The sequence below is a fragment of the Gekko japonicus genome, unplaced genomic scaffold (genome assembly GCF_001447785.1).
Source record: "Gekko japonicus isolate JY-2015 unplaced genomic scaffold, Gekko_japonicus_V1.1 scaffold196, whole genome shotgun sequence".
NCBI lineage: Eukaryota > Metazoa > Chordata > Lepidosauria > Squamata > Gekkonidae > Gekko > Gekko japonicus.
Genome location: NW_015173129.1, coordinates 567,860 through 593,323, shown reverse-complemented (window position 1 = coordinate 593,323; position 25,464 = coordinate 567,860). Strand labels below are relative to the sequence as shown.

Genomic DNA, 25,464 nt, shown 5'->3' with positions numbered 1-25,464 from the left:
TCTAAGGTGAGTTAGTGTGAGCTAGCTCACAGTTTTTTAGCCTCCAGCTCACACATTTTTGTCTTAGCTCAGGAAGGATGGCTTCAGAGCAAACTAATTTATGCAGTAGCCAAATTCCTCGCTCACGACTTTAATGCCAGTCGCTCACAGAGTAGAATTTTTCCTCGAGAGACTCCACAGCTTAGAGGGAGCATTGCTCCTGACTGCTGCTAAACTGGTATTTGATCTCTGGACCGTGATCTAGCTCTGTTGCCTTGCTCTGCCTGTATTCTGGGACAATGACTGAACCAATTGGAGTATTATTTTAAAAAATAAAAATAAAAAATAGTCCATCTCCACCCAGTCAGAAAATGCACTAGGTAGTAGTGGTGGTGGTGGGAAGCGTTGTCAAGTCGCAACCAACATACGGTGACCCCATAGGGTTTTCGAGGCAATTTATGTATTTATTAGATTTCTACCTTGCCCTCCCGCTGAAGCGGAAAGAGGCATTTAGAGATGGTTTTGCCATTGTCTGCCTCTGCTTAGAGACCCCGCCCATTCTTTGGGGGGTCTCCCATCCAAATAGTAACCAGGGCTGACCCTGCTCAGCTTCTGTGTTGTGATAAAACTGAGCTTGCCTAGGCCATCCGGGTCAAGACAAGAGATGTTCAGAGGTGGTTTGCCATTGCCTGCCTCTGCGTATTGACCCTGGACTTCCCTGGTGGTCTCCCATCCAAGTCCTAACTAGGCCTGACCCTGCTTAGCTTCCGAGATCTGACGAGATCAGACTAGTCTGGGCCATCTGGGTCAAGGCAAGAGATGTTCAGAGGTGGTTTGCCATCGCCTGCCTCTGCATAGCAATCCTGGACTTCCTTGCTGGTCTTCCATCCAAGCAGTAACCAGCTGTAACCCTGCTCAGTTTCCGAGATGAGACGAGACTGCGCTAGTCTGGGCTATCCACTGTTCTTGTTCAGTAGCCTGCTATTCACTAATGCTGCTGGCCCAATTCCAGAAATAGATGCACTTTAATAGTATGAAAACTGTTGATCATTTGACTGCTTATAGAATCATGCAACATGCAAAGAATCTAGTTCGGCAGCTTTAAAAGACATACATGGTCCTGTTCGGATGAAGACTACGAAACGACTTTGTAATCCAGAAAACTTTGTTAACTCTATTGTTCTGGACCTTCTTTTGCACTTTGTATGATATTTTATCTCTATCATAATATATCTTGTAATTACTGCCTTTGGGAGTATTATTTAGTGGACGCACACAGAGCTTTCATTGCCGGACCTCCTGATGGCACCTGGTATTTTTGGCCACTGTGTGACAGAGTGTTGGACTGGATGGGCCATTGGCCTGATCCAACATTGGCTTCTCTTATGTTCTTATGCTCTTCTTTTTGTTGTTTGAAGCGCTGTGGTTCTCTGTTCCTGTACTGTACAGATTGCAACAGACTAAACTAAGGAATATTTGGGCCGAGGGAGAGAAACCCTGTTCCAGAAATTTGTTTGCTGGAAATTCTACACCACCACACCGGCAACCCAACTCTACAGCTCCAGAAAAACAAGTTCCTCCTGCAGGGAACCATACGATGTGATATAAAAAGGCCGTGTTTCTTTCCTCAGCCTGGCAGGGGACTTGCAAATTTATTCTTCTGAATGCAACCAGGCTATTTTCTCATATTAATACTCCGACGTTTAATTAGGTGGCATTCAAAGAATCGGGAGGGTGTGCTGCAAAAGGCACAAATCTTAAGGGCCACGAAGTATGGTCTCCTCTCTGGGAAATCTAATGCAGCCCACCAGCTCGATCCCCAGGGTCCCCCAACCTTTTTGACTCTCCAAGCAACTTAGGAATTCTGGCCCAGGGTGGTGGGTGCAGCCACAGAATGGCAGCCACGGGAGGTGGAGGCAGCCACGAAGTACCACTGCTCACCTTCAATCCCACAGTGAAGTTCCTTGTGTCCATCAGATCTCCAGCGGCCAATCAGAAGACTTGCTGGGCAAAAGTCAGTTTGGTGTAGTGGTTAAGAGCATGGACTTGAATCCGGGAAGACCAGTTATGATTCCCCACTCCTCCACATGCAGCTGCTGGTATGACCTTCAGTCAGCCGCAAGTTCTCCCGGAGCTGCTCTCTCAAGAACAGTCCTCGAAAGAGCCTTCTCAGTCCCACCTGCCTCACAGGCAGCCTTCCCTCTAAGCTGAGTTAGTGTGAGCCGGCTCACAGTTTTTTAGCCTCTGGCTCACACATTTTTGTCTTAGTTTAGGAAGGATGGTTTCAGAGCAAAATAATTTATGCAGCAGCCTAATCTCTCACTCACAACTTTAATGCCAGTAGCTCACAGAGTAGAAATTTTGCTCACAGGACTCCACAGCTTACAGGGAGCATTGCTCACAGGGTGTCGTGGGGAGGGGGAGGGAAAGGAGATTGTGAGTCTCGCTGAGACTCCTTCGGGTGGTGAAGGGTGGGGTATAAATCAAATCTCCTCCTCCTCCTCCTCCATAGTTCTGGCACAGCTGTTCTTGAAAAAGAGCAGTTTCTGTCAGAGCTCTCTCAGCCCCACCCACCTCACAGGCCGTGTTCCCTCTAAGCTGAGTTAGAGTGAGCTAGCTCACAGTTTTTTATCCTCCAGCTCACATATTTTTGCCTCCGCTCAGGAAGGAGGGCTCCAGAGCATACTAATTAATGCAGGAGCCAAATGGCTTGCTCACAACTTTAATGCCAGTAGCTCACAAAGTAGAATTTTTGCTCACGAGACTCCACAGCTTAGAGGGAACATTGCCAGGGTGTCTGTTGTGGGGAGGGGAAGGGAATGGAGTTCGTAAGATGCTCTGAGACTCCTTCGCGTAGTGAAGGGGGGGGGGGTACAAATCCAAACTCCTCCTCCATAGTTCTGGCACAGCTGTTCTTGAAGAAGAGCATATTCTGTCAGAGCTCTCTCAGCCCCACCTTCGTCTCAGGGTGGAGTTTGTAAGCCGCACTGAGACTCCTTCGGGTAGTGAAGGGTGGGGTATAAATCAAATCTCCGACTCCATAGTTCTGACAAGAGCTGTCCTTGAAAAAGATCAGTTTCTGTCAGAGTTCTCTCAGCCCCACCTACCTCACAGGGTGTCTGTTGTGGGGAGGGGAAGGGAATGGAGTTCGTAAGATGCTCTGAGACTCCTTCGCGTAGTGAAGGGGGAGTACAAATCCAAACTCCTCCTCCATAGTTCTGGCACAGCTGTTCTTGAAGAAGAGCATATTCTGTCAGAGCTCTCTCAGCCCCACCTTCCTCTCAGGGTGGAGTTTGTAAGCCGCACTGAGACTCCTTCGGGTAGTGAAGGGTGGGGTATAATGCAAATCTCCTCCTCCATAGTTCTGACAAGAGCTGTCCTTGAAAAAGATCAGTTTCTGTCAGAGTTCTCTCAGCCCCACCTACCTCACAGGGTGTCTGTTGTGGGGAGGAGAAGGGAAAGGAGTTCAGGAGCCGCACTGAGACTCTTTCGGGTAGTGAAGGGCCATGGGGTATAAATCCAGTCTTCTTCTCTTGGCCCCACCCACTTTCCAAAAATACTTGGTAGGAATCAGAAAAGGTGTCCCGAGTCACCATGGCACCCACAGGTACCATTTTGGGGGCCGCTGCTCTATCCATAAGGTGGCAGTACAACCAGGGGGGGGAAAGAGGGGCGGAACCTTTTCCGCAGACTAGCTAGAGTCCAGTCCAGTAGCAGCTTGGAGACCAACAAGATTTTTTTGGGGGGGTAAATAAGCATTTGAAAGTCTAAGCTCCCTTCGTCAGGTATCTCGACTCTTGAAAGCATATTCCCCGAAAATCTTGTAGGCAGTGCTTCCGGGCTCGAATCTGGCTCTTCCGCTACAGACCCAATACGGCCGCCCACCTGAAACATTTTCCCCACAGAGTGGCAATGCATAAACCACCTGAGACCAGTGCTCCCTCTAAGCCGTGGAGAGTCTTGTGAGCAAAAAATTCTACTCTGTGAGCGACTGGCATTAAAGTTGTGAGTGGGTAATCTGGCTACTGCATAAATTTAGTCTGCTCTGGAAGTCATCCTTCCTGAGCTGAGAGGAAAATGTGTGAGCCGGGGGCTAAAAAATGATGAGCTAGCTCCCACTAGCTCAGCTTAGAGGGAACGCTGCCTGAGACACGCTTAGAGATTTCGCCAAGTAATCATGGAGATTGAGGATGGCTTTGGACGAGCCAGAGAGCAAGGGCGTGACTGACCCTTGGTTGGGACCCTGCCTTAAGTTCAGAGAGGTGTGGCACCTTCTTAGGGGAGATCACAGTTGGTCTTTTACTCTCCACAGCATGGGAAGAACATGACTTTCTCCTGGGGAACAAATAAACACGTTGTAGTATGAATGGGAATATAAAGATTTTTTAATATAGGTTTTTTTCTTCTTGATTCTTCACATTCATATTTTTTCCTGGTTTTATAGATTTCTCTTTTAAGTAATATTTTATTAGAATGTTAGAAAGGCCTGTTATATAGAAGGATTTCCCCTTGTATGTCTGATATTGTTAGCAGACAAGATAATAGGTACAAAGTTCACGATTCTGTACTTCTTAAGGGCAAAACCTTGCAATGTCTGGGTCAGAGAAGATTTTAGTCTCGTACCAGTAAAAATACTTTTCTTTGGGATATGAAGAATCCTTGTCCATTATCATTTAGGTTAGGTTAAGTAAACACTTAGGTTTTACGTAGATCTGACATAGATATATGTTTCTTTACATCCGACAAATCAGAGGCTTATTACTCAAATTACCATTGTCTTTTATAACCAACAAGAGGGGGACCCGCGATATTCACGTTCCCTGGCCGCCCGGCCGCCCTCCCTCCCTACCCTGCCGGCTCCGGGGAGGAGGAGGCGGCGGCGGCAGCGAGGCCTCTCTTCCCCACCCGTCCTCCCTCCCTCCCTCCCTTCCCGGCCGGCCTGCCGGCTCCGGGGAGGAGGCGGCAGCGAGGCATGTCTTCCCCGCCCTCTCTCCCTCCCTCCCTCCCTCCCTACCCACCCGGCCGGCCTGCCTGCCTGCCGGCTCCGAGGAGGAGGAGGAGGCGGCGGCAGCGTTCGCAGACGCTCTTGCACTTTCAAGGGGATTTAAACATCCCCCCGAAAAAATTTTTAACTTTTTTTATTTTTGTGCACACGTGGGGACTGGCCCACGTGTGCACAAACCTCCCCCGGCCCACCAGCTGCCCCCGGAGCGCTGATTTAGCGATCCGCACTCCGGGGGCAAGTTCACTATTAGATATATAGATTATGCTTTTTGAATATTGTTTTCTTTATGATGTCAGTCCATGTATAAAATATCATGTATTTCCTGAATATGTTCAGAATATGTTCAAGAAGAAGATGAAGAAGAAAGTTGTCAATTTTTGATGAGTTATTTGGTCCAACTGTTTTCCTGTTAATTGAAGCATATCTTCTGAATATGCTGAGAAGAAAGTAGTCAATTTTGGATGGACTATTTGGTCCAACTGTTTTCTTGTTAATTGAAATAAAACATAGATCTTCCCCTCATTTGACTTCATTTTTGACATGGAATCTAATATGTACAATTACATCTTTGGGCTTTAGAAGAAGAAGAGTTGGATTGCTACCCCGCCCTTCACTCGAAGTCTCAGAGCGGCTTACTGTCTCCTTTCCCTTCCCCTCCCCACAACAGACACCCTGTGAGGTAGTTGGGCCTGAGAGAACTCAGAGAGAACTGCTCTTGAGAGAACAGCTCTGAGAGAACTTGTGACTGGCCCAAGGTCACCCAGCTGGCTGCATGTGGAGGAGTGGGGAATCAAACCCGGTCCTCCCAGATTAAAGTCCGCCGCTCCTAACCACTACACCGAGCTGGATGAAGAAGGATACCTAGGAGCAACATGTTTCTACTCCCCAGCATGACTGACACCATCCTGACAAGGGGGTGGCAAAGTTGTGTTGTTGAAAAATTCTTGGAGATTTAGGGGTGGAACCTTGGGAAGGCGGGGTTTGGGGAGTGGGGGGACCTCAGAGGGCGATAATGCCATAGAGTCCACCCTCCAAACCAGCCATTTTATCCGGGAGACCAGAGATCAGCTATAGTTCCAGTTCTCCAGGCCTCATCTGGAGGTTGGCAACCCAAGGCCAAACTGTATTTAGGGGTATGTGTGCGTGCGCACACCCCCCTCGCCACAGTTATGGCATCTTTTCAACCTGTTCCATTGTGAAACGCCTTTTGATGATGAAAATTTCAGACGGGAAAAGTTCAAAGATGTTTTGAGCTGCCGTCTACTGCAAAGGATTTAATTAGGGGGGGGGGGGAACACCTAACTTACCACATCTGCTCTTTTCTTCTGATTCCCAGCTTCTTCCAGCGCCTGAGACAACTGAACCTTCAAGATAAAAGACAGAACAGAGAGTTCAAGAAAACTACAGACAAAGAAAAATATTGAAACAGTAAGAGGCTGAAAACAAACAAAAATAATAATATAACGTAGATGGTAAGAGACCGGTTTGTGAACTGCCGGGTTCAATGATAACATCTGCCTGGTTTACTAGGAGAACAATCTTGCCAAGATGAGTGGGAGAAAAGGGGTGTGTGTCTAACTATTTTAAATAAAATAAAATAAATAGTCAGTGCTTGGTGGCCAGATAAAAGGAAGTACTTCTTCACCCAAAGAGTGATTAACACATGGAATTCACTGCCAAAGGAGGTGGTGGTGGCTACAAGCATGGATGGCTTCAAGAGGGAATTGGATAAACATATGGACCAGAGGTCCATCAGTGACTGTTAGCCACAAGGTATAGACAGGAACTCTCAGTCTGGGGTAAGTGATGCTCTGTATTCTTGGTGCTTGGGGGGGGGGGCAGTGGGAGGGCTTCTAGTGTCCTGGCCCCACTGCTGGACCGCCTGATGGCACCTGGTATTTTTGGCCACTGGGTGACAGAGTGCTGGACTAGATGGGCCATTCGTCCAATCCAACATTGACTTCTCTTATGTTCTTATGACCACTCAATATTCTTCATACTGCAAACCACTCAGATGGTGAGGATACTGCATCGTGTCTTGAAAAAAACTGGATGTGACGGTTTTTAAGGCAAAATAAACATTGACAAAATTGCTCCCTTTCACAGTGGTGGGTCCAGAATTTCACTGGAGGGGGAGGAGACAGGATAATAGAGGAATATCACCTCCTGATATGTTCCTACGTAATGGTAGTTGCGCCTTGACATTCTAATAACAAAAACACAGGAGAAACACAGTGTACTGAAGTCAATAATACTGAGAAAAAACACTGTGTATAATCAGTTGAATCCAATTATTCATTAGGTATTTCTCAATTATACTCTAATACTCTCAATTATACTCTAATAAACATTATTTAAGGAAAAAATATGGTTTGTATTATTAAATTCCAACAGAACTTGCAATGAATATTGATATGAATAATTCCAGTGATAACAATTAGTGTAGAGCAATCAGACACCAAAGTCCCCTGGCAATAGTGACTGTCAATTCTAGAGGGCTTGTCAGTATCTCGGCAAAAAGTTGATGATCAAGCGACACAGATGGTAACCACGCAACTACGCGCACCCTGGACTTTAAGCACGTTTCAAGGTGAGATCTTCTTCACGGTCGCAATTCTACTGCAGAAATTTGAAACGGAACCGATGCGCAACACATTTTTCTAGCAGTAACTCACCATCAATTAGTTCCAATGGCCTGCCAGTTCTCATATCAATTCATATCAATATTTACTGGAAGTTCTATTGGAATTTAATTTTTTCTTCAATAATGTTTATTAGAGTATAACTGAGAAGGGCATAAATATAATACACAAATACTTCGATTCCACTGATTATACACAGTGTTTTTTCTCAGTATTTGTTGCCTTTACATTCTAAGACGGGGGTCCCCAACGTGGCACCCAAGGCCACCATGGTGACTGACAACACCCTTCCTGGCCCCCACCAAATGTTTCTATAAAATGGCGGGGCTCTTCTTCAGCAGGGCTTCTAGTTGGCCACTGGAGATCCAATCGGCTGGACAAATTAAATACACTGTGGCCCCAGTCACACGGAGCATTAGCCACGCTACAGAGACGGAAGATAGGCGGATTTTCTGGGCACAATCACACCGCCACACCTGGGAAGCGCAGAACTCCCGTGGCGAACCCGAGGCTTCCCGCTGAAGATGCGGGGTAAAAAACTAGTACCTTGGAGGTACTAGTTTCCGGAAACCGCAGGGCAAGGGCGGGCGCCTGATCGCGTTTCTGGTGGAATCCCGTGGCATCCGGCGCCCGCCCATGTCCCGTCGCAAAGGTGTTTTTTTTAAAAAGTCTCCACAGGATGCGCACAAGCACCCAACAGCGCAAGCGCATACTTGGGTTAAAAAGAAAAAAACAACTCCGTTTGCCACGGCAGCGCCGCTTCTTCGCCACGCCGTCTGATCGGCACCTCCCCGGGCTCCCCACCACCACCACCGGATGTCAGCAGGACGTGTGATCCCGCGGCCACGTAGTAGTTCGCTCCGGGGCAAACAGCCACGCCCCCCCCCCCGGCGATATCCGGCTCGTGTGACCAGGGCCAGTGTTAGTTTTATTCTCCTTCCCAATTAATTCTCGGAATTACCCTTCTTCTCACCTGTGCTTGGAGTTTCCTGTGTATGTGTGGCTCCGCCTCCTACAGTAGCCATTTTGTGGCTGACCCCGCCTCTCGTGGCAGCCATTTTGTGGTTGCGCCCGCCACCCTGTGTCATGATTACAAAGGAGCCCACAGACTGAAAAAAGGCCGGGGACTCCTGTTCTAAGAAAAAACCAACTCTGGAAGGAATGCTGCCGAGACAGGGAGGAAGTCTTTGAGAAGCAGCCTCAGCATCATTCTTGGAAGGGTCACCACGCTGGGGGAAGAAAGAATTCAACAAAATCTCATATTGAGATCCTAAAGCCGCCTGGTTTAGGGAAGTCAAATCTTGTTGAAGACCTGGGGAATCTGTCTCACAGAAGAATATCTTTGCAAAGTTGTGAGAGTATAGAAGAAGGTAAGTGCTAGAGCAAAGCAGGCACTCTGGGCTTGTCTTAATGCACAAAACCCCCTTCTGGTTATTGCTTCTGGCACTTATCATAAAATCATGTTAAACCTAGAGAAGCTTGAAGAATAATCTCAGGGGATGACACAGAAACCCATTTCTACAGACTCCACAAATGCCACCAAAACAAAACAGAAAGCGCCTTTTGTAAATCTAATTCATACCATTCCAGGCAGAAATTCATTATAACTCTCCAGGGTCTCTATAACAACATCCCGAATGCCGCATGGTGCGGTGTTTGTTAACACCGCCTCCAAACCAGAGGTGAACAGCAAGTGGTTCACTTCAAAGTCGCGGGAGAAGGAAAGAAAGCAACACAAACCGCCAGGCTACAAAAGCTAATCACTGCGAAATGCAACAAACACACACAGGAGCACAAAAAATCAGGGTCTCGAGAGCTCAAGAGAAGAACACATAGTTCCTGTTCCCAAACAAACACTGCAATTACGGGCTCGCTTCACCCACCTCCCATCCCGAGTTCAGCGGGAGATACAGCACATTCAGACAACCTGACTACTTATACCCTGGAATCCTGATGGATGATGAAAGGCGAAGGTGCCCAAAATGTTTTTTAAAAAACCCAAACAAACCAGGGATGTGATTCAAATATAAAACCCAGAGCCTGGAGTGCAGAAAAGCAGAAACACGGTCATTAAATGCTACGGGAGATGTCAGCCCCGCACAGACAACCAAGCGGTCGAAGGCGAGCAAAAGGAGAGACCGTAAGAAGAACCTCAGCTTGCAGAACCCTGAGAAGAACCTCAGCTTGCTGTCGGTTTGAGCATTTCCCCAGTTTGCAACAAGCTCCGCCCTCTGCTCCCAGCAGCCCTCAGAGTAAGAAGCAGTCAGGTAAGCTGCAGAGCCCCCCCCGGCCCCCCGGTCCAAAATAGTCCAGTGGCACCTTTAAGACCAAGTTTTATTCAGGGACAAGCTCTCCCTCCTCTGCAAGGACAGATCTGCATAATTTCCCCCCCCCCCATAGCTAGCAATCCAAAACAGCCCAGTAGAGCCTGAGCGGTGGGTGTTGCCTTCTGACACACTTCTGGTGATGACAGGGGGTGTGGCATATGCAAATAAGCTATGCTAATGGATTATGCTAATGAGCTCCTGCACCTCTTTTTCTACTAAATGACCCCTGCTCACACCACTCTTTGTAATGTCTGTACAAGACCTGCCAGAATGAGAGACTCAACATGGTGAATGGGTCATCTTGGACCAGAAACCTTTGAGAAAATTTGCCCTGCACTATCACAACATAAGTTTAATGTCTCAATGACACGGGGCGTTCCCTACATCAGAGTTTGTAAAGCGGCACCCAGTGGAGCCCGCTGGTTGCTGCCCTTGGCGCCCGCTGAGTTTTTCAGAAAGTGGGTGGGGCCACTGTAAGACTGGGCTCGCTATTGGCTGCCATCTTTCAAATGAAAAGGGTTTCCCACTGAAGAATGAGCAGGACTGGCGAGCACGTGGGCCTTCCTGAATCAGTGTATGTTTCCATTCCCCCTTCAGGCTTTTCTTCTTCCCAGGACGTAGTAGGAGGGAGGCATTTCAGTTGGTTCCGCCTCCTTAGGCAGCCATTTTGGAAGGAGACGTTCAGCTCTGAACTCACCCAATGGCTCATATAATCAGAGCGCCGCAATCAAGCACTGCAATCAAGCCACCAGCCATTACGACGGCATCAAAGAACATGCATACATGAGCATACACGGAGCTGCCCTATACTGGATCAGACTGGGGGGGGGGGGAGATTGGATTTATACCCTGCCCTTCACTCAGAGCTTGGCACTATTTTAGGCTAGCGAAATGGTGCAAGAGGGAAAGCTGAGGCTCCTTCTCTGTGTGCTTTGTGGTCCTCCTGATCCGAATTAGGCACCACACATGTGGGAATTGCATAGAATCTTCAGCTCACACATGACTAGGACTAGTGGTGGAATACTTACTGGGAGGCTAGGGGGCCTTCACTGGCGATGTAATGACAGTGCCAGCAACGTGCACCCAGTAGTGACGTCAGCGTGTCATCGGGGGCATTCTAGCATTAGGGCAAAAACTCGATGCTTTTATCATGGAGTTTTGTGGACATCTAGAGTGCCCCGTGTCAATTCTGTGCCCGGCCTTTCCTCTCCCCAAATTCCTCCTGCCAGCGCCCGAGTCATTTGCGGTTTCACAGGGAACTGCCAGGAGACCTCCCTGCTATAAAAGGAGGCCTGGTCCCTGTGTGTGATTGCGGTTATGTCTGACACAGTGTGGTGAACCCAGACCCAACCAGTCTGCTCTGTAATGTGTGAAGAAAATCTGCTATTTCCCTCCCCTGTTATCCAAGTTGACCTGCGGGGGAATTGCCGGCAGCCCCGGAGAGACCCCGCCACAGTCCCCAAACTGACCCCACCGTCCTTCGGCCTCCCACAGCGTCCAATTAAGCCTCAGGATGCTTCTAATGTGCACGGAAGCATCGTGAGACTGTCATTCTCTTATTAATGCCAATCCGATTGTTTTTCTCACCTCAATGGGGGCTCCTCATTTGTAACACCTGGACAAGGTGCACAGGCTGAGGAAACACATAATAATAGGGTCAGGGTCATGATAGGACCAGCCAGAATTTTTTTTGTAAACGCTTAGGCAGAAAAATGATTCTTTCTCAATGCACCTGGTTCGTGATAAAGCTACAGATGCATATAGAATTAGAAGGCAGTGGCTTGCAGACTCATGAAGCTTAAAGGCAGACTTGGAGGGGGGTACTTCTCCAGGGGTCATTTGGTAGAAAAAGAGGTGCAGGAGCTCATTAGCATAACTCATTAGCATAATATATTTGCATATGCCACACCCCCTAACATCACCGGAAGTGTGTCAGAAGGCAACACCCACCGCTCAGGCTCCACTGGGCTGTTTTGGATTGCTAGCTATTGGGGGGGGGGGGCGTGCAGATCTGTCCTCGCAGAGGAGGGAGAGCTTGTACCTGAATAAAACTTGGTCTTAAAGGTGCCACTGGACTGTTTTGGGCCAGGGGGCTGGAGGGGGGGAGGCTCTGCAGCTTACCTGGCTGCTTCTTGCTCTGACTGAGGGCTGCTGGGAGCTACAGGGCGGGGCTTGTTGCAAACTGGGGAAATGCTCAAACTGACAGCAAGCCGAGGTTCTTCTCAAGGTTCTGCTAAGAAAAGGAATCTAGATTGAGGCAGACAAGGTACGAGCAACCATTTCTTTCTGGCCAAGGGATTTCTCTACGCTCGCACAGTCACACGCAGAATGTGTGTCCTGGCCCCACTGCTGGACCTCCTGATGGCACCTGGTATTTTGGCCACTATATGACAGAGTGTTGGACTGGATGGGCTATTGGCCTGATCCAACATTGGCTTCTCTTACGTTCTCCCAAATCACTAATGGTAATGGTGGAAAATACCATCAAATCACTGCTAATTTACGGTAACCCTGTAGGGTTTTCAAGCCAAGAGACGTTCAGAGGTGGCTTGCCCATCGCCTGCCTCGGTGGAGCAACTCTAGATTGCCTTGGTGGTCTCCCATCCGAGGACTAACCAGGGTGGCTCATTCATGCTCTATTTGGGCCAAACAACATGCTCTGATTTTTTTTAAAAAAACTACCAAGATAATTTCAGAAGGTAGCCAGGTTTGTCTGCAGTAGAGCAACTACATTAGAGTCCAGCAGCACCTCAGAGACCGACAAGATATTTGTGGTATGAGTTTCTGAGAGACAAAGCTCCCTTCATCAGACATCTGATGAAGGCAGCTTTGCCTCTCGAAAGCCCGAAAATCTTGTTGTTCTCTAAGGTGGACTCAAATTGAGCTAACTGGATTCGAGCTTACTGGACTCGAACCGAGCGAACCCCCAAACAGACGGGTGTGTCTCCTCCGGGGGTCCCCAACCTTTTCCAGCCTGTGAGCCTCTCTGGCATTCTAATACAGCATGGCAGGCGCAGGAGCAAAATAGCGGCCACAAAAGGTGGAGCCAGCCACAAAACAGCTGCCACAGCATACCTTCAGTGACACGATGAAGATCCTTGTGCTGCAGAGCTAGCGGCTCACAGAGCAAAAAACAAAACAAAACAAAACTGGACAGCCAACCAAATCTCCAAAAGCCAATCAGAAGCCTTGCTAGGAAACAGCTCTATCTGGCCCCGCCCACTTTCTAGAAGCACTTGGCGGCCGCCAGAAAATGTGTCTCGGGCCCTATGGCCCCCACGTTGGGCACCAATGGTCTACTCTAAAAAGGCAGATGCTGGAATTCTACCTACCTTAAAAAAAAAAAACCTGCAGTGGGTATGGAACTCAAGGACAATTTCTTCCGTATTTTGTTAGTTTTCCCCCCTCTCTCTATTGAACCAGGCAGCCGTATGCCAACACAGCAAGTCAATTTGGCTGATGATTGGCCTCTTTAGCTCCAAGGTCACCAACTCAATCTGAAAGTGAGTTTGTTTGGGGTTTTTTATATATTAAAAAAAACCCTGCTCAGTCAAGTTTATTCAATATCTAGGAGCCACTTTATTACTTCTTCATTTTTTTTATTTTAGCAAAAAAATAAAAAGAAGAAGTCGTCATCCTCACAAATCGGTATCAAAGAAACCCAGGTGGTTTCAACTCCTCGCTTTGCAAACAAGCCATTTTTGTCAGGCTAAGCAAGCGTGGGCAGGCGAGGAGGATCCACGATTGATTTTTCTGTTAATCTCGCTGCTACCAAGACACAATCTAAAACCTGGGTGGAATAAACATTACCTCTCTAGGTTCGAGCTGACCGGCGCTGTGTATGTTACCGATGTCGCGATTTGACTGCCAGGTTCAAGCGAAATCAGTGATGACCCCCATGCTATAACTCAGAATCTTCTCTATGCAACAATATGAGAAATGGAACGATCCAGTGACGGTGGAACGAATCCACACTCTCCAACTTCAGGGTAAGCAGCAACAGACACATTCACCCAAAAGACCACACATGAACTCATAATGCTGCCTTATACTGAGTGAGATTCATGGCCTCTCAAGGTCAGTCATGTCTTGGAGGGGCTGTGGCATGCAGAAGATCCCAGGTTCAATCCTCGGCATCTCCAGTTAAAAGGATCCAGTTACAAAACCTTAACTGGAGACCCTGGAGAAGTCTTGCCAGCCAGAGTAGACAATACTGACCTCGATGGACCAAGAATTGGGAAGGGATCATGGCTCAGCAGTAGAACACCTGCTTGGCACACTGAAGGTCCCAAGTTCAATCTCCAGCATCTCCAGTTAAAAAGGACCAGGTAGAAGGTGATGTGAAAAGCCTCCACCTGAGTCCCTGGAGGGGCTGTAAAGAGGGGCTGTGGCTCAGTGGTAGAACGTCTCCTTGGCATGCAGAAGGTCCCAGGTTCAATCCCCAGCATCTCCAGTTAAAAAAGGACCAGGCAGTAGGTAATGGGAAAGACCTCCGCCTGAGACCCTGGAGAGCCGCTGCCAGTCTGAATAGACGATGCTGACCTTGACGGACCAAGCATCTGATTCAATACATGGCACCTTCATAAGCTCAAATGGAGCTATGGCTGAACGGCAGAGCATCTGCTTGGAGTGCAGATGGTCCTAGGTTGAATTCCCTGTTATCTCCAGTTAAAATGAACAGATAGGAGGTGATGGGAAAGGCCTCTGCGCCGGAGGCTCTGGAGAGCCACAGCTAGTCTGAATATGGACCTCGATGGTCCAATTATATTATTCAATACAAGGCGGCTTCATGTCTATGTATCTTTTGCATCGCCTATTATCAGACTCACTTCAACTGAAAGAAGCTGCCAGGGGTCGAACCCAGGGCCTTCTGCGAGCCAAGCAGACGCTCTACCACTGAGCCACGGGCCCCCCACGAAACCAAGAAATGGTCGGCTAAGTGCAAAACATGCTATTTATTTTATATTTTACTTCTTACACCCTTTCTTTCCCCGCATCAGGGTACCCAAAGCTGCTAACACTATTCACCTCTTCTCCATTTTATCCTCTCAACAACCCTGTGAGGGAGGCTGGGCTGAGAGATTGTGACTGGCTCATGGACTCCCAGCAGGCATTTTCACGGCAGAGTGGGGATTTGAATGCAGGTCTTGAAGAAGAAGGAGGAAAAGGAGAAGGAGGAGGGATTTTTACCCTGCCCTTCACTTGGAGTCTCAGAGCGGCTTACAATCTCCTTTCCCCTCCCCACCCCACAACGAACACTCAGTGAGCAGTGTTCCCTCTAAGCTGAGATAGTGTGAGCTAGCTCACAGTTTTTCTATCCTCCGGCTCACAGATTTTTGCCTTAGCTCAGGGAGGATGGCTCCAGAGCAAACTAATTTATGCAGTAGACAAATCACGCGCTCACAACTTAAATGCCAGTAGCTCACAGAGTAGAATTTTTGCTCACAAGTCTCCACAGCTTAGATGGAGCACTGCCTGTGAGGTAGGTGGGGCTGAGAGAGCTCTTTTGAGAACTGCCCGTGAGAGAACAGCTCCGAGAGAACTGTGGCTTGCCCAAGGTCACCCAGTGGCTGCATGTGGAGGAATAGGGAATCAAACCCGGTCCTCCCAGATTAGAGTTCACACTCCAAATCACTACACCAAACCTGTCTCTCTTAGTCTGACATGCTGACTGCTACGCCACGGGCATCAGAATTCGCAGCAAAAGACAATATGCCCTGGTATTTATCAGTTGTGGGTTCTGTGTTAGAGAAACACATAGGGGAGGGGAGGCTACTGTCGAGACCCTACATACGCCTACCCTCTTGTACATTATATGTTCACACAATTTCTGGCTTGGTTCAGGAGCTGGGGGGGGGGATTCCTTTGAGCTGAAACAGCTGCGAACAGCTCAGTTGTGTGGGCGTAAAAGACTGTGTCAAGAGCAACTTCCCGACTGTGATCTTGCTAGAATTTGGTTTATTTGCATACTGTCGTTCCCTGTATTAAAATATTGTGAAAGCTGGTATGGGGTGGGGGGGGGGAGTAATTTCCAACAGTAGAACATGCCAATTTATAGGGCTATGCAAAATAAAACGGCAACTGCTACGGGAAGATGCTGAATTAGCCCTTTTTAAGCCACAGATTTACGAACTATTTGCTTATCTGCTTCCTGCCGCTGTTTCAGAAGAGGGGGATATTCCAAGGTAACCCAACAGAATGAGCGTCCTGCAAAATACCCGGAATCGCTCCTGCTGGTGCAAAGTGCCATCAAGTCGCAGCCGACTTACAGTGACCTCGTGGGGTCTTCAAGGTCAGAGGCAAACAGAGGTGGGTTCGCCACTGCCTTCCTCTGCATACTGACGCTGGATTTCCTCGGTGGTCTCCAATCCCAGCACTAACCAGGACTGACCCTGCTTAGCTTCTGAGATCTGACGAGATCGGGCTAGCCTGGGACACCCAGACCAGAGCAACAGATGAACAGAAGTGGTTTGCCACTGCCTACCTCTGTGTCACATCCCTGGACTTCCTTGGTGATCTCCCATACAAGGACTCACCAGGGCCTGCTTGGCTTCTGAGATCTGTTACAGTCTGATGCATAACTGAATCGGCAGGCCTGTGCTGGAAACTATGGGGAAGAGCTGAGGCTTTGTGGTAGGCCACAACAGATTTGCAAGAAGAAGGTTCAAGGTTCAATCCCCAGCATTTCCAGTTAAAAGGATCCGGTTAAAAGACCTCATCCCAAGAACCTGGAGAGCTCCGACCAGTCAGAATAGACAATACTGACCTTGATGGACCAAATATTGGGGAGGGGCCATGGCTCAGTGGTACAGCATCTGCTTGACATGCAGAAGGTCCCACGTTCAATCCCCAGCATCTCCAGTGAAAAGGTCCAGGTAGGAGGTGATGGGAAAGACCTCTGCCTGGGACCCTGGAGAGCTGTAAAGGGGGGCCATGGCTCAGTGGAACAGCCTCTGCTTGGCATGCGGAAGGTCCCAGGTTCAATCCCCGGCATCTCCAGTTAAAAGGTCCAGGCAGGAGGTGATGGGAAAGACCTCTGCCTGAGACCCTGGAGAGCTGTAAAGGGGGGCCGTGGCTCAGTGGAAGAGCATCTGCTTGGCATGCGGAAGGTCCCAGGTTCAATCCCCGGCATCTCCAGTTAAAAAGGACCAGGTAGAAGGTGATGTGAAAGGCCTCCACCTGAGACCCTGGAGAGCTGTAAAGAGGGGCTGTGGCTCAGTGGTAGAACGTCTCCTTGGCATGCAGAAGGTCCCAGGTTCAATCCCCAGCATCTCCAGTTAAAAAAGGACCAGGCAGTAGGTGATGGGAAAGACCTCCGCCTGAGACCCTGGAGAGCCATAAAGAGGGTCTGTGGCTCAGTGGAAGAGCCTCTGCTTGGCATGCGGAAAGTTCCTGGTTCAATCCCCGGCATCTCCAGTTAAAAGGTCCAGGCAGGAGGTGATGGAAAGGACCTCTGCCTGGGACCCTAGAGAGCCACTGCCAGTCAAAGTAGACAATACTGGCCTCGATGGACCAAGGATTGGGGAGAGGAAGTACTTCAGCGATAGAGCCTCTGCTTTGCACGCAGAAGGTCCCAGGTTCAGTCCACAGCATCTCCAGTTAAAAGGACCAACTGGTAGGTGATGTCTAAGACCAGAGTAGACAATACTGACCTCAATGGACCAAGGGTCTGTTTCAGTATAAGGTGGCTTCACATGGAATGCGACATCCTACCAGTAGAGCCCTGTGTGAACTCCGATCCAACACGACCTAGCGCGGTGGCACCGCTGAATGTGTCCCTAAACTGCACTATATTTTTATCACCATCGAATGAATGTTTTATATTGACTTGTCTATGTTTTTAAATTATGTATTTTATTCTATTACTGTAAAATGTATACTGCCTGGCGGGGAGGGCGGGGTAAAAGTGAAATAAATAAATAAATAAATAGAGAATGACCTGACTCAGAAGAAGGCTGTTTCCCGATGTTTGGCTGCAAGCCCCACACATGAGTGGGGGAAGACACGCACACACATCCAGTGTCCCTTGGAAGAACCAGGTGAAGATCAGAGCTGCTCTGCGGGGACTGCTAGGTTTTGCCCCCCACACACACACACACAGTGTGGCACCCTTCACTTGAAATCCAACAGTGCTGTGGGCTCTGGGGAGGCCACATGCTGCGGGGGGGGGGGATGCCTCCCTGACAGCCAAAGCAACATGATGGATGAAAACCCTGAGAGGCCAACTGCACTCAGGGTGGTGCAGAAGTGAGGCAGCCATCTTGCAGTCACAGCTGAGCGAGCATCTGACCCCGATGGGACTCCAAGGGAATCGTCTGACGGCTTTGGAACCCTGCAGGGGAAGTCCGAGGTGGAGAACGTCCCTCCTGGGGATAAAAATGTGTCCCCATCACACACACATGACACAAATATTACACAACAAGCCAGTTTGGTGTAGTGGTTAGGAGCACGGACTCTAATCTGGGAGAACCGGGTTTGATTCCCCACTCCTCTACGTGCATCTGCTGGTGTGACCATGGGTCAGTCACAAGTTTTCTCAAGAGCAGTTTCTGTCAGAGCTCTCTCAGCCCCACCTACCTCACAGGTTGTGGGGATGGGAAGGGAAAGGGATTGCAAGCCGCTCTGAGACTCCTTTAGGTAGTGAAGGGCGGGGTATAAATCCAATCTCCTCCTCCTCCACAACAACCCTAAAGCTGGCAAATTGGTATTCTTAAGTAGGTAAGCATGACTAGGGTGTCACTGTCCATTACCAGTGCATCTCCCTAAACACAGGTAACACTTGTGGTTCGGTTCCCAACAGAACAGTAATTCAGCATTGGAATCGGCTGCCTGGGAGGTGGTGAGCTACCCCTCACTGAACGTCTTTAATCAGCAGCTGGAGGAACCCTTGTCAGGGATGCTTTACGCGGATCCTGCCTTGAGCAGGGGGTTGGTCTAGATGGCCTCTATGGACCCTTCCAGCTCTGTGATTCTATGATTCTCCTTTTCTGTTGCCAAAAGTGATATGAATAAAGTTCCTGGCTATAGGTCAGATGGCCATAGAACCAGCTATAGGACAACCGAGCAGTAAGGGAAGGAGAAAGCATTTCTTGTTAGAGAGGTTTTTTAAAGAAAACCAGGGGGGGGGGGAATCGGGTCAGGAGAACGGCTACAACGGCTACATGGTGGTGGAAAGTGCCACCAAGTCGCAGCCGACTTATGGTGACCCTGTTGGGTTTTCTAGGCAAGAGACGAACAGAGGTGGTTCGCCATTGCCTGCCCCCGTGTAGCGGCCCTGGTGTCCCTTGGTGGTCTCCCATGCAAGCACTAACCAAATACTGAGATCTGATGAGACCGGGCCAGCTTGGGTGATCCAGGTCAGGATAAGACACGAGGAGAGGTGGTTTGGCCACTGTGTGACACAGAGTGTTGCACTAGATGGGCCACTGGCCTGATCCAACATTGGCTTCTCTTACGTTCTTATGTCTGGGGCAGTGACGCTCTGTCTTCTTGGTGCTTGCGGGGCAAGAGTGGGAGAGTTTCTGGAGTTCTGGCCCTGCTGGTGGACCTCTTGATGGCACCTGGGTTTTGGCCACTGTGTGACACAGAGTGTTGGACTGGATGGGCCACTGGCCTGATCCAACATGGCTTCTCTTATGTTCTTAAAATAAGAAGAGGAATCCCACAGGTCCATCTGCTCCAGCAAGCCTGACCTCGTCAGATCTCGGAAGCTAAGCAGGGCTGACCCTGGCAAGTACTTGGAAGGGAGACCTCCAAGGAGGACCAGAGGCGGGACACAGAGGCAGGCAATAGCAAGCCACCTGTCTGAAAAAACATCCAAGCCCCCAGTAGGGGTCACCAGATGTGAACCATGATTTCTAGACAAGCACACAAACACAAACAAAGAAGAGGAAGAAGAGGTTGGATTTGTACCCCACCCTTCACTCAGAGTCTCAGAGCGGTTTACAAACTCTTTTCCCTTCCCCTCCCCACAACAGACACCCTGTGAGGCAGGTGGGGCTGAGAGAGCTCTTTCAAGGACTGCTCCTGAGAGAATAGCTCTGACAGAACTATGGTTTGCCCAAGATCACCCAGCAGCTGCAAGTGGAGAATCAAACCTGGTTCTCCCAGATTAGAGTCTACCTGAGAGGTGTGATTTGCCATTGCCTGCCTCTGCGCAGCAACCCTGGACTTCCTCGGTGGTCTCCCATCCAAGTGCTAAACCAGGGCCGACCCTGCTGAGCTTCTGGGATATGATGAGGTCAGGCTAGCCTGGGCCATCCAGGTCACGGCGAGAGTATTGAAGCCAGTCATAAACACAATCATGAATGCTACAGAATACGTAGATTTCAGGAGACACCATATTGAGCAATTGGCCTCAGCCCAAAGTCCTCCAGATGACCGTCGGTAGGGCAAGTGGCTTCAGTAGGGAGCTACTGGTCATAGTGAGTAAAGGGGACTTCCATATCCGGAAGCATCAAACCTCTGAATGCCAGAGCTACGAGGCAAAATCCAAAGAAGGCCTTGGCCCGTCTGCCTTTTTTGCGGGCCCTCTAGGGCAACTGGTTGACCACAGTGAGGCACAAATTGCTGGAACAGATGGACCACTGGGATGATCCAGCAGGATTCCTCTTACCTTCTTATTTGAAGAAGCCATGTTGGATCAGGCCAATGGCCCATCCAGTCCAACACTCTGTGTCACACAATATCCAAAACCCAAGTGCTGTCGGGAGGTCCACCCGTGGGGCCAAGGTATAATGTTACAGGGAGAGGCCGTGGATCAGTGGTAGAGCATCTGTGTGGCATGCAGAAGGCCCCAGGTTCAGTCCCTGGCATCTCCAGTTAAAAAGGACCAGACAGTAGGTGATGGGAAAGACCTTTCTCTGCCTGAGACCCAGGGGCTCTGCAGCCAGTCTGAGTAGACAACACTGAGTTTGATGGATCAAGGGTGGTCTGATTCAGTATAAGGCAGCTTCATATGTTCATGTTTTCATGTGTCATAGAATCATAGAGTTGGAAGGGGCCTCCAGGGTCATCTGGTCCAACCCCCTGCACAATGCAGGAAATTCACAAATGCCTCCCCCCACACCCCCAGTAACCCTTGCTCCATGTCCAAACGATGGCAAAAAAACCCCTCCAGGATCCCCGGCCACATTGGCCTACAGAAAATTGCTTCCTGGCCCCAAAGTGGTGATCAGCATTTCCCTGGGTGTGTAAGAAAGGGCCACGAGAACTAAGCACTGCTGCAACCCTTCGTGCCCTCCAGTTTGGTGTAGTGGTTCAGTGCGCGGACTCTGATCTGGGAGAACCGGGTTTGATTCCCCACTCCTCCACTTGCACCTGGCTGGATGACCTTGGGCAAGCCGTAGTTCTGACAAGAGCTGTTCTTGAAAAAAGAGCCGTTTCTGTCAGAGCTCTCTTAGCCCCACCTACCTCACAGGGTGTCTGTTGTGGGGAAGGGAAGGGAAAGAAGTTTGTAAGCCGCTCTGAGACTCCAAGTGAAGGGCGGGGTATAAATCCAATCTCTTCTCTTCTTCTCTCATGAGCTGCCTAAATTCACAGAATCAGTATTGCTGTCAGATGGCCATCTAGCCTCTGTTTGAAAACCTCCAAAGAAGGAGAACCCACCACATTCCGAGGAAGCCTGTTCCACTGGGGAACCGTTCTAACTGTCAGGAAGTTCTTCCCAATGTTTCGCTGAAAATTCTTTTGATTTAATGTCAAACCACTGGTTCTGGTCTGACCTTCTGGGCAACAGGTCCAACCTTCTGGGACCTTCCACATGCGAAGCAGATGCTCTGCTGTTGAGCCACACACCTCCAAAAGCCCAAACCCCAATGCTAATACTGCGTGCTCCCCATGCCAGTTAGCCACTACCCCCTCCATTTCTGAACTTTACTGTTCCAGTGCCTTGAAGGAAAACGCTGCCTCGAAAAAATTAAAATGGTACATTTTCCTCCACTTTGCCAAAGGCTGATGGTCTGGACACTTTTATAAGAAAGAGCTTGCTCCGCCATGGGCAGTACTGAAAAACCTGGTAAGGGCAGTGACTGATCTTCCAGATCATGAGCACGCCGGCAGCTCTTTCTCCCAATGGCTGGATCGCTTCCTCAACTCATGCGCCCCTGCGGGTACGCAACTGCTACTTCAGGTAGACCAGGCACGCCGAATTGAAAACAAGATGTAACGGGCGTGCTATTACTTGACCCAAGAAATTCTCTCGTCACGGTTTAATCAACTCTCGTTCTTCGGAGAGGAATTACATCTCGTATTGAAGATGTTGCTGCCACCAGCTTTTTTGGGGGGGGTTAGGTGAGGTGACTGTATCTTCTAATACAAGGGCAGGAGGGATACAAAATAATCAGCGCTCAGAAATTGCTAGGTAATTATATTGTTCCCTCGGGGTGTGAGTGGCCGAGGTGTGTTTGCTCTGACAAAGTCATTTTTGTCACTCTTCGGAGAGCTTCTGGTTTGGGGGTGGGGGTGGGGGAGAGGCAGGGCGAAGACAGAAGCTTGTCTGTAGAACCTCCCTTAATAGACCGGCACTGGTGTCTGAGCATGAGCTGTGCATTTCATCTGCTTCCCCCAGAAAGGGGTCAGCCATGTGCCTGGAAACCACAGCAACATTTCTTAATTCACTTACTCTGGAGGGGGGGAAGTCGCAAAGTTCTTAATGCAACTGCTCCATAGCAAAGGACTTTAGGGCTGCCCTTCATGTTTGTTCGGGGAGGGGGGGGGAACCATGGAGTTGCACTCTTAGGGTAGCACATTCATTTGTGAAGGTGTTCCGGGAGGAGCACGGATCAGTGATTAGAGCAGGGGTCCCCAAATTGAGCCTGTGGGCACCTTTGGAATTCTGACCCAGAGTGAGGGGCACAGCCACAAAACGGCTGCCAGGAAAAGTGGGGTCAATACAAAACGGCAGCTGCAGCTTACTTCAGTCACTCAGTGAATATCCTCGTGCTGTGGTGGCAGCTGCTGCCAAAGCAACTGTTTTTTTAAAAAAACCTGCACAATCAAATCCCCAATGGCCAATCAGAAGCCTTGCCAGGCAAAAACCCCACCTGGCCCCACCTACTTTCCAAAAATGCTTGGTGAGCATCAGGAACGGTGTTAGTGTAGGCCGTGGCACACAGAGCCACCAAGTCGGGGACCCCTGCCTTATCTGATCTACATGAAAGAACCTCTCTAAAACAGATTATCTTTTTATACCCCAATGATCAGGGGCCAAAACAGTGTGTACACAGTAACACGGCTGATTTTCAGTAGCACGTGAGCTTCCTAGGAGGGAGACCCTAGAGTATATGTTGGCGAAGCAAGTCAGTAACCACAACCAAATGTTCCATTAACACCAGCTGACCAATCGGCCAACATGCCAAACCAGCACTACATCAGATACTGTTCAGGAGCAAGCCGTTAAGACCTGGGGTCCCCTGTCCAACTCTTGAGAATTGGATAGATAAAATGCAAGAATATGCTGTTATGGCAAACCTGAGAAACTTCATTAATCAGACACTGAAAGACAAATTTGAAAAAAAAACTAGTGAGTTTTCTATGATTACTACAACCAATCTTTGTAGTCATGCAGTTGAATGGTTTGTATTATATGATAGTTTCAGTAGGAAATATTAAAGATGTTTCCTTTCGTATGATTCTTATCACAACCAACTGTTATGTTAAAATTATACACAATTTTTAATGAGGTTATTCATGATTTGCCATATAGCTGATAAGATTGATAAGATAGGATAAAAATGTTAATATATTATGAGAAAATGGTAGAATGTTGAGTAGATTGTTGTAGTGGTTTTTAAAAATTATAATATTATATAGTTTTCCTTTAAAAATCAAGTATTTGAATCAAGGATTGTCCTTTATATTTGCAAAAAGATGCCCTTTATACTGTGTTCTGGTAATTTCACCTATTATTCTTTCTCTTACCCCTTTTCTTTATTCTGTATTCCCTCAAAAAGTTCAAAATATTTTTTTTAAGAACCAGGAGTCCCCAACGTGGAGGCCACCAACACCCTTCTAAATGTCCACCAAATGTTTTTTAGAAAGTGGGCAGAGTCAGAGGGGTTTTGCTCAACAAGGCTTCTGATTTTTAAAAGGTTGCTTTGACAGCAGTTGCCACCGCACCACAAGTACACCATAGCAGTCATTTTTGTGGCTGGCTCCACCCCCTGGAGAAGACTCTTGAGAGTCCCTTGGACTGTAAGAAGTTCAAATCAGTCCATCCTAAAAGAAATCAACCCTGACTGTTCCCTGGAAGGCCAGATATTGAAACTGAAGCTCAAATACTTTGGCCACAAAATGAGAAGGGAGCACTCAGTGGAGAAGACCCTGATGCTGGGAAAGATTGAAGGTCAAAGAAGACGGGGACGGCAAAGGATGAGATGGTTAGACAGTGTCATAGATGCAACGAACATGAAATTGAGCCAACTTCGGAGGACAGTGGAAGACAGGAGGGCCTGGCGTGATCTGGTCCATGGGGTCACGAAGAGTCGGACTCGACTGTGCAACTGAACAACAACCACCCCCTGTGGCAGCCATTTTGTGCCAAACATTTTGTTGCTGCACCCTCAAATTCTGTGTCAGAATTCCAAAGGTGCCTCCAGGTTCAAAAAGGTTGGGGACCCCTGGTTAAGACGATCAGACAAAGTGCTCGACCTGACAACAATGCTCCCTCTAAGCTGTGGAGTCTTGTGAGCAAAGTTCTGCTTTGTGAGCTACTGGCATTAAAGTTGTGAGTGAGTGATTTGCAGCATAAATTAGTTTGCTCTGGGGCCATTATTCCTGAGCTAAGACAAAAATGTGTGAGCTGGAGGCTAAAAAACTGTGAGCTACCTCACACTGACTCAGCTTAGAGGGAACACTGCTTGACAACTAATATACAAAGTCCGCTAGAACACTGCCCACCTCTTTTTTTCCCCTGCAAACATATCACAGTGCCTCTGTTTGCGGTTTAATTTTTAAACGGTTACTTCTTTTTTTAAAGGACCTGTTTTGTTTTATTGATGTTTTGAGTACTTTGGGAACTTAGGTCAAGAAACACACTAGAGAGCTAGCGATCAATATAAAATATCACCAGGGCTTTTGATTAGGCTGCCTTCGAGGAAAACGACGACCCCGTTTCCCCCCCCCCCCCCTTGACAACTTTGTATTCTATACTGCATGGGGAAGCACTATAGCCATAGTTTTATACGGAAATTTCCAAATCGACAAAACCCCAAGAGTTTTATAAATGCGTTGCTGGGGCTTCAAGTAAACCATAAATCTGGCTTCCCGGGAACAGGCAAATCAACCAATATGCCTCCTCCCGGTATCCTCCTTTTAAAGGATTCACTGCAACTCTAATTGACTGCTGCTGAAGGAAGTGAGTCTAAAAATAGTAAAACAGAATGGAGAGAAAGAACAACATTAGGAAGTAAGTTGGGAGGAAACGGAGGAGGGTCTGTTAGCACACACCCCTCCTCCAGGGAAAATGTGGACCCCGGAAGAGATTCCTCATGAGGCAGGGATCATCCTGGGG

At 48.6% G+C, this 25,464-nt stretch overlaps 1 protein-coding gene across 1 annotated transcript in view; it reads right to left on the bottom strand.

The window, feature by feature from the left end:
- Positions 1-25,464, bottom strand: part of MAD1L1 (MAD1 mitotic arrest deficient-like 1 (yeast)) — a 760,935-nt gene that overhangs the window by 398,345 nt on the left and 337,126 nt on the right. The window contains exon 13 of the mRNA XM_015422082.1: positions 6,292-6,348. Within this exon, the coding sequence (XP_015277568.1) occupies positions 6,292-6,348 (57 nt within the window). The remainder of the gene's footprint in view (positions 1-6,291; positions 6,349-25,464) is intronic.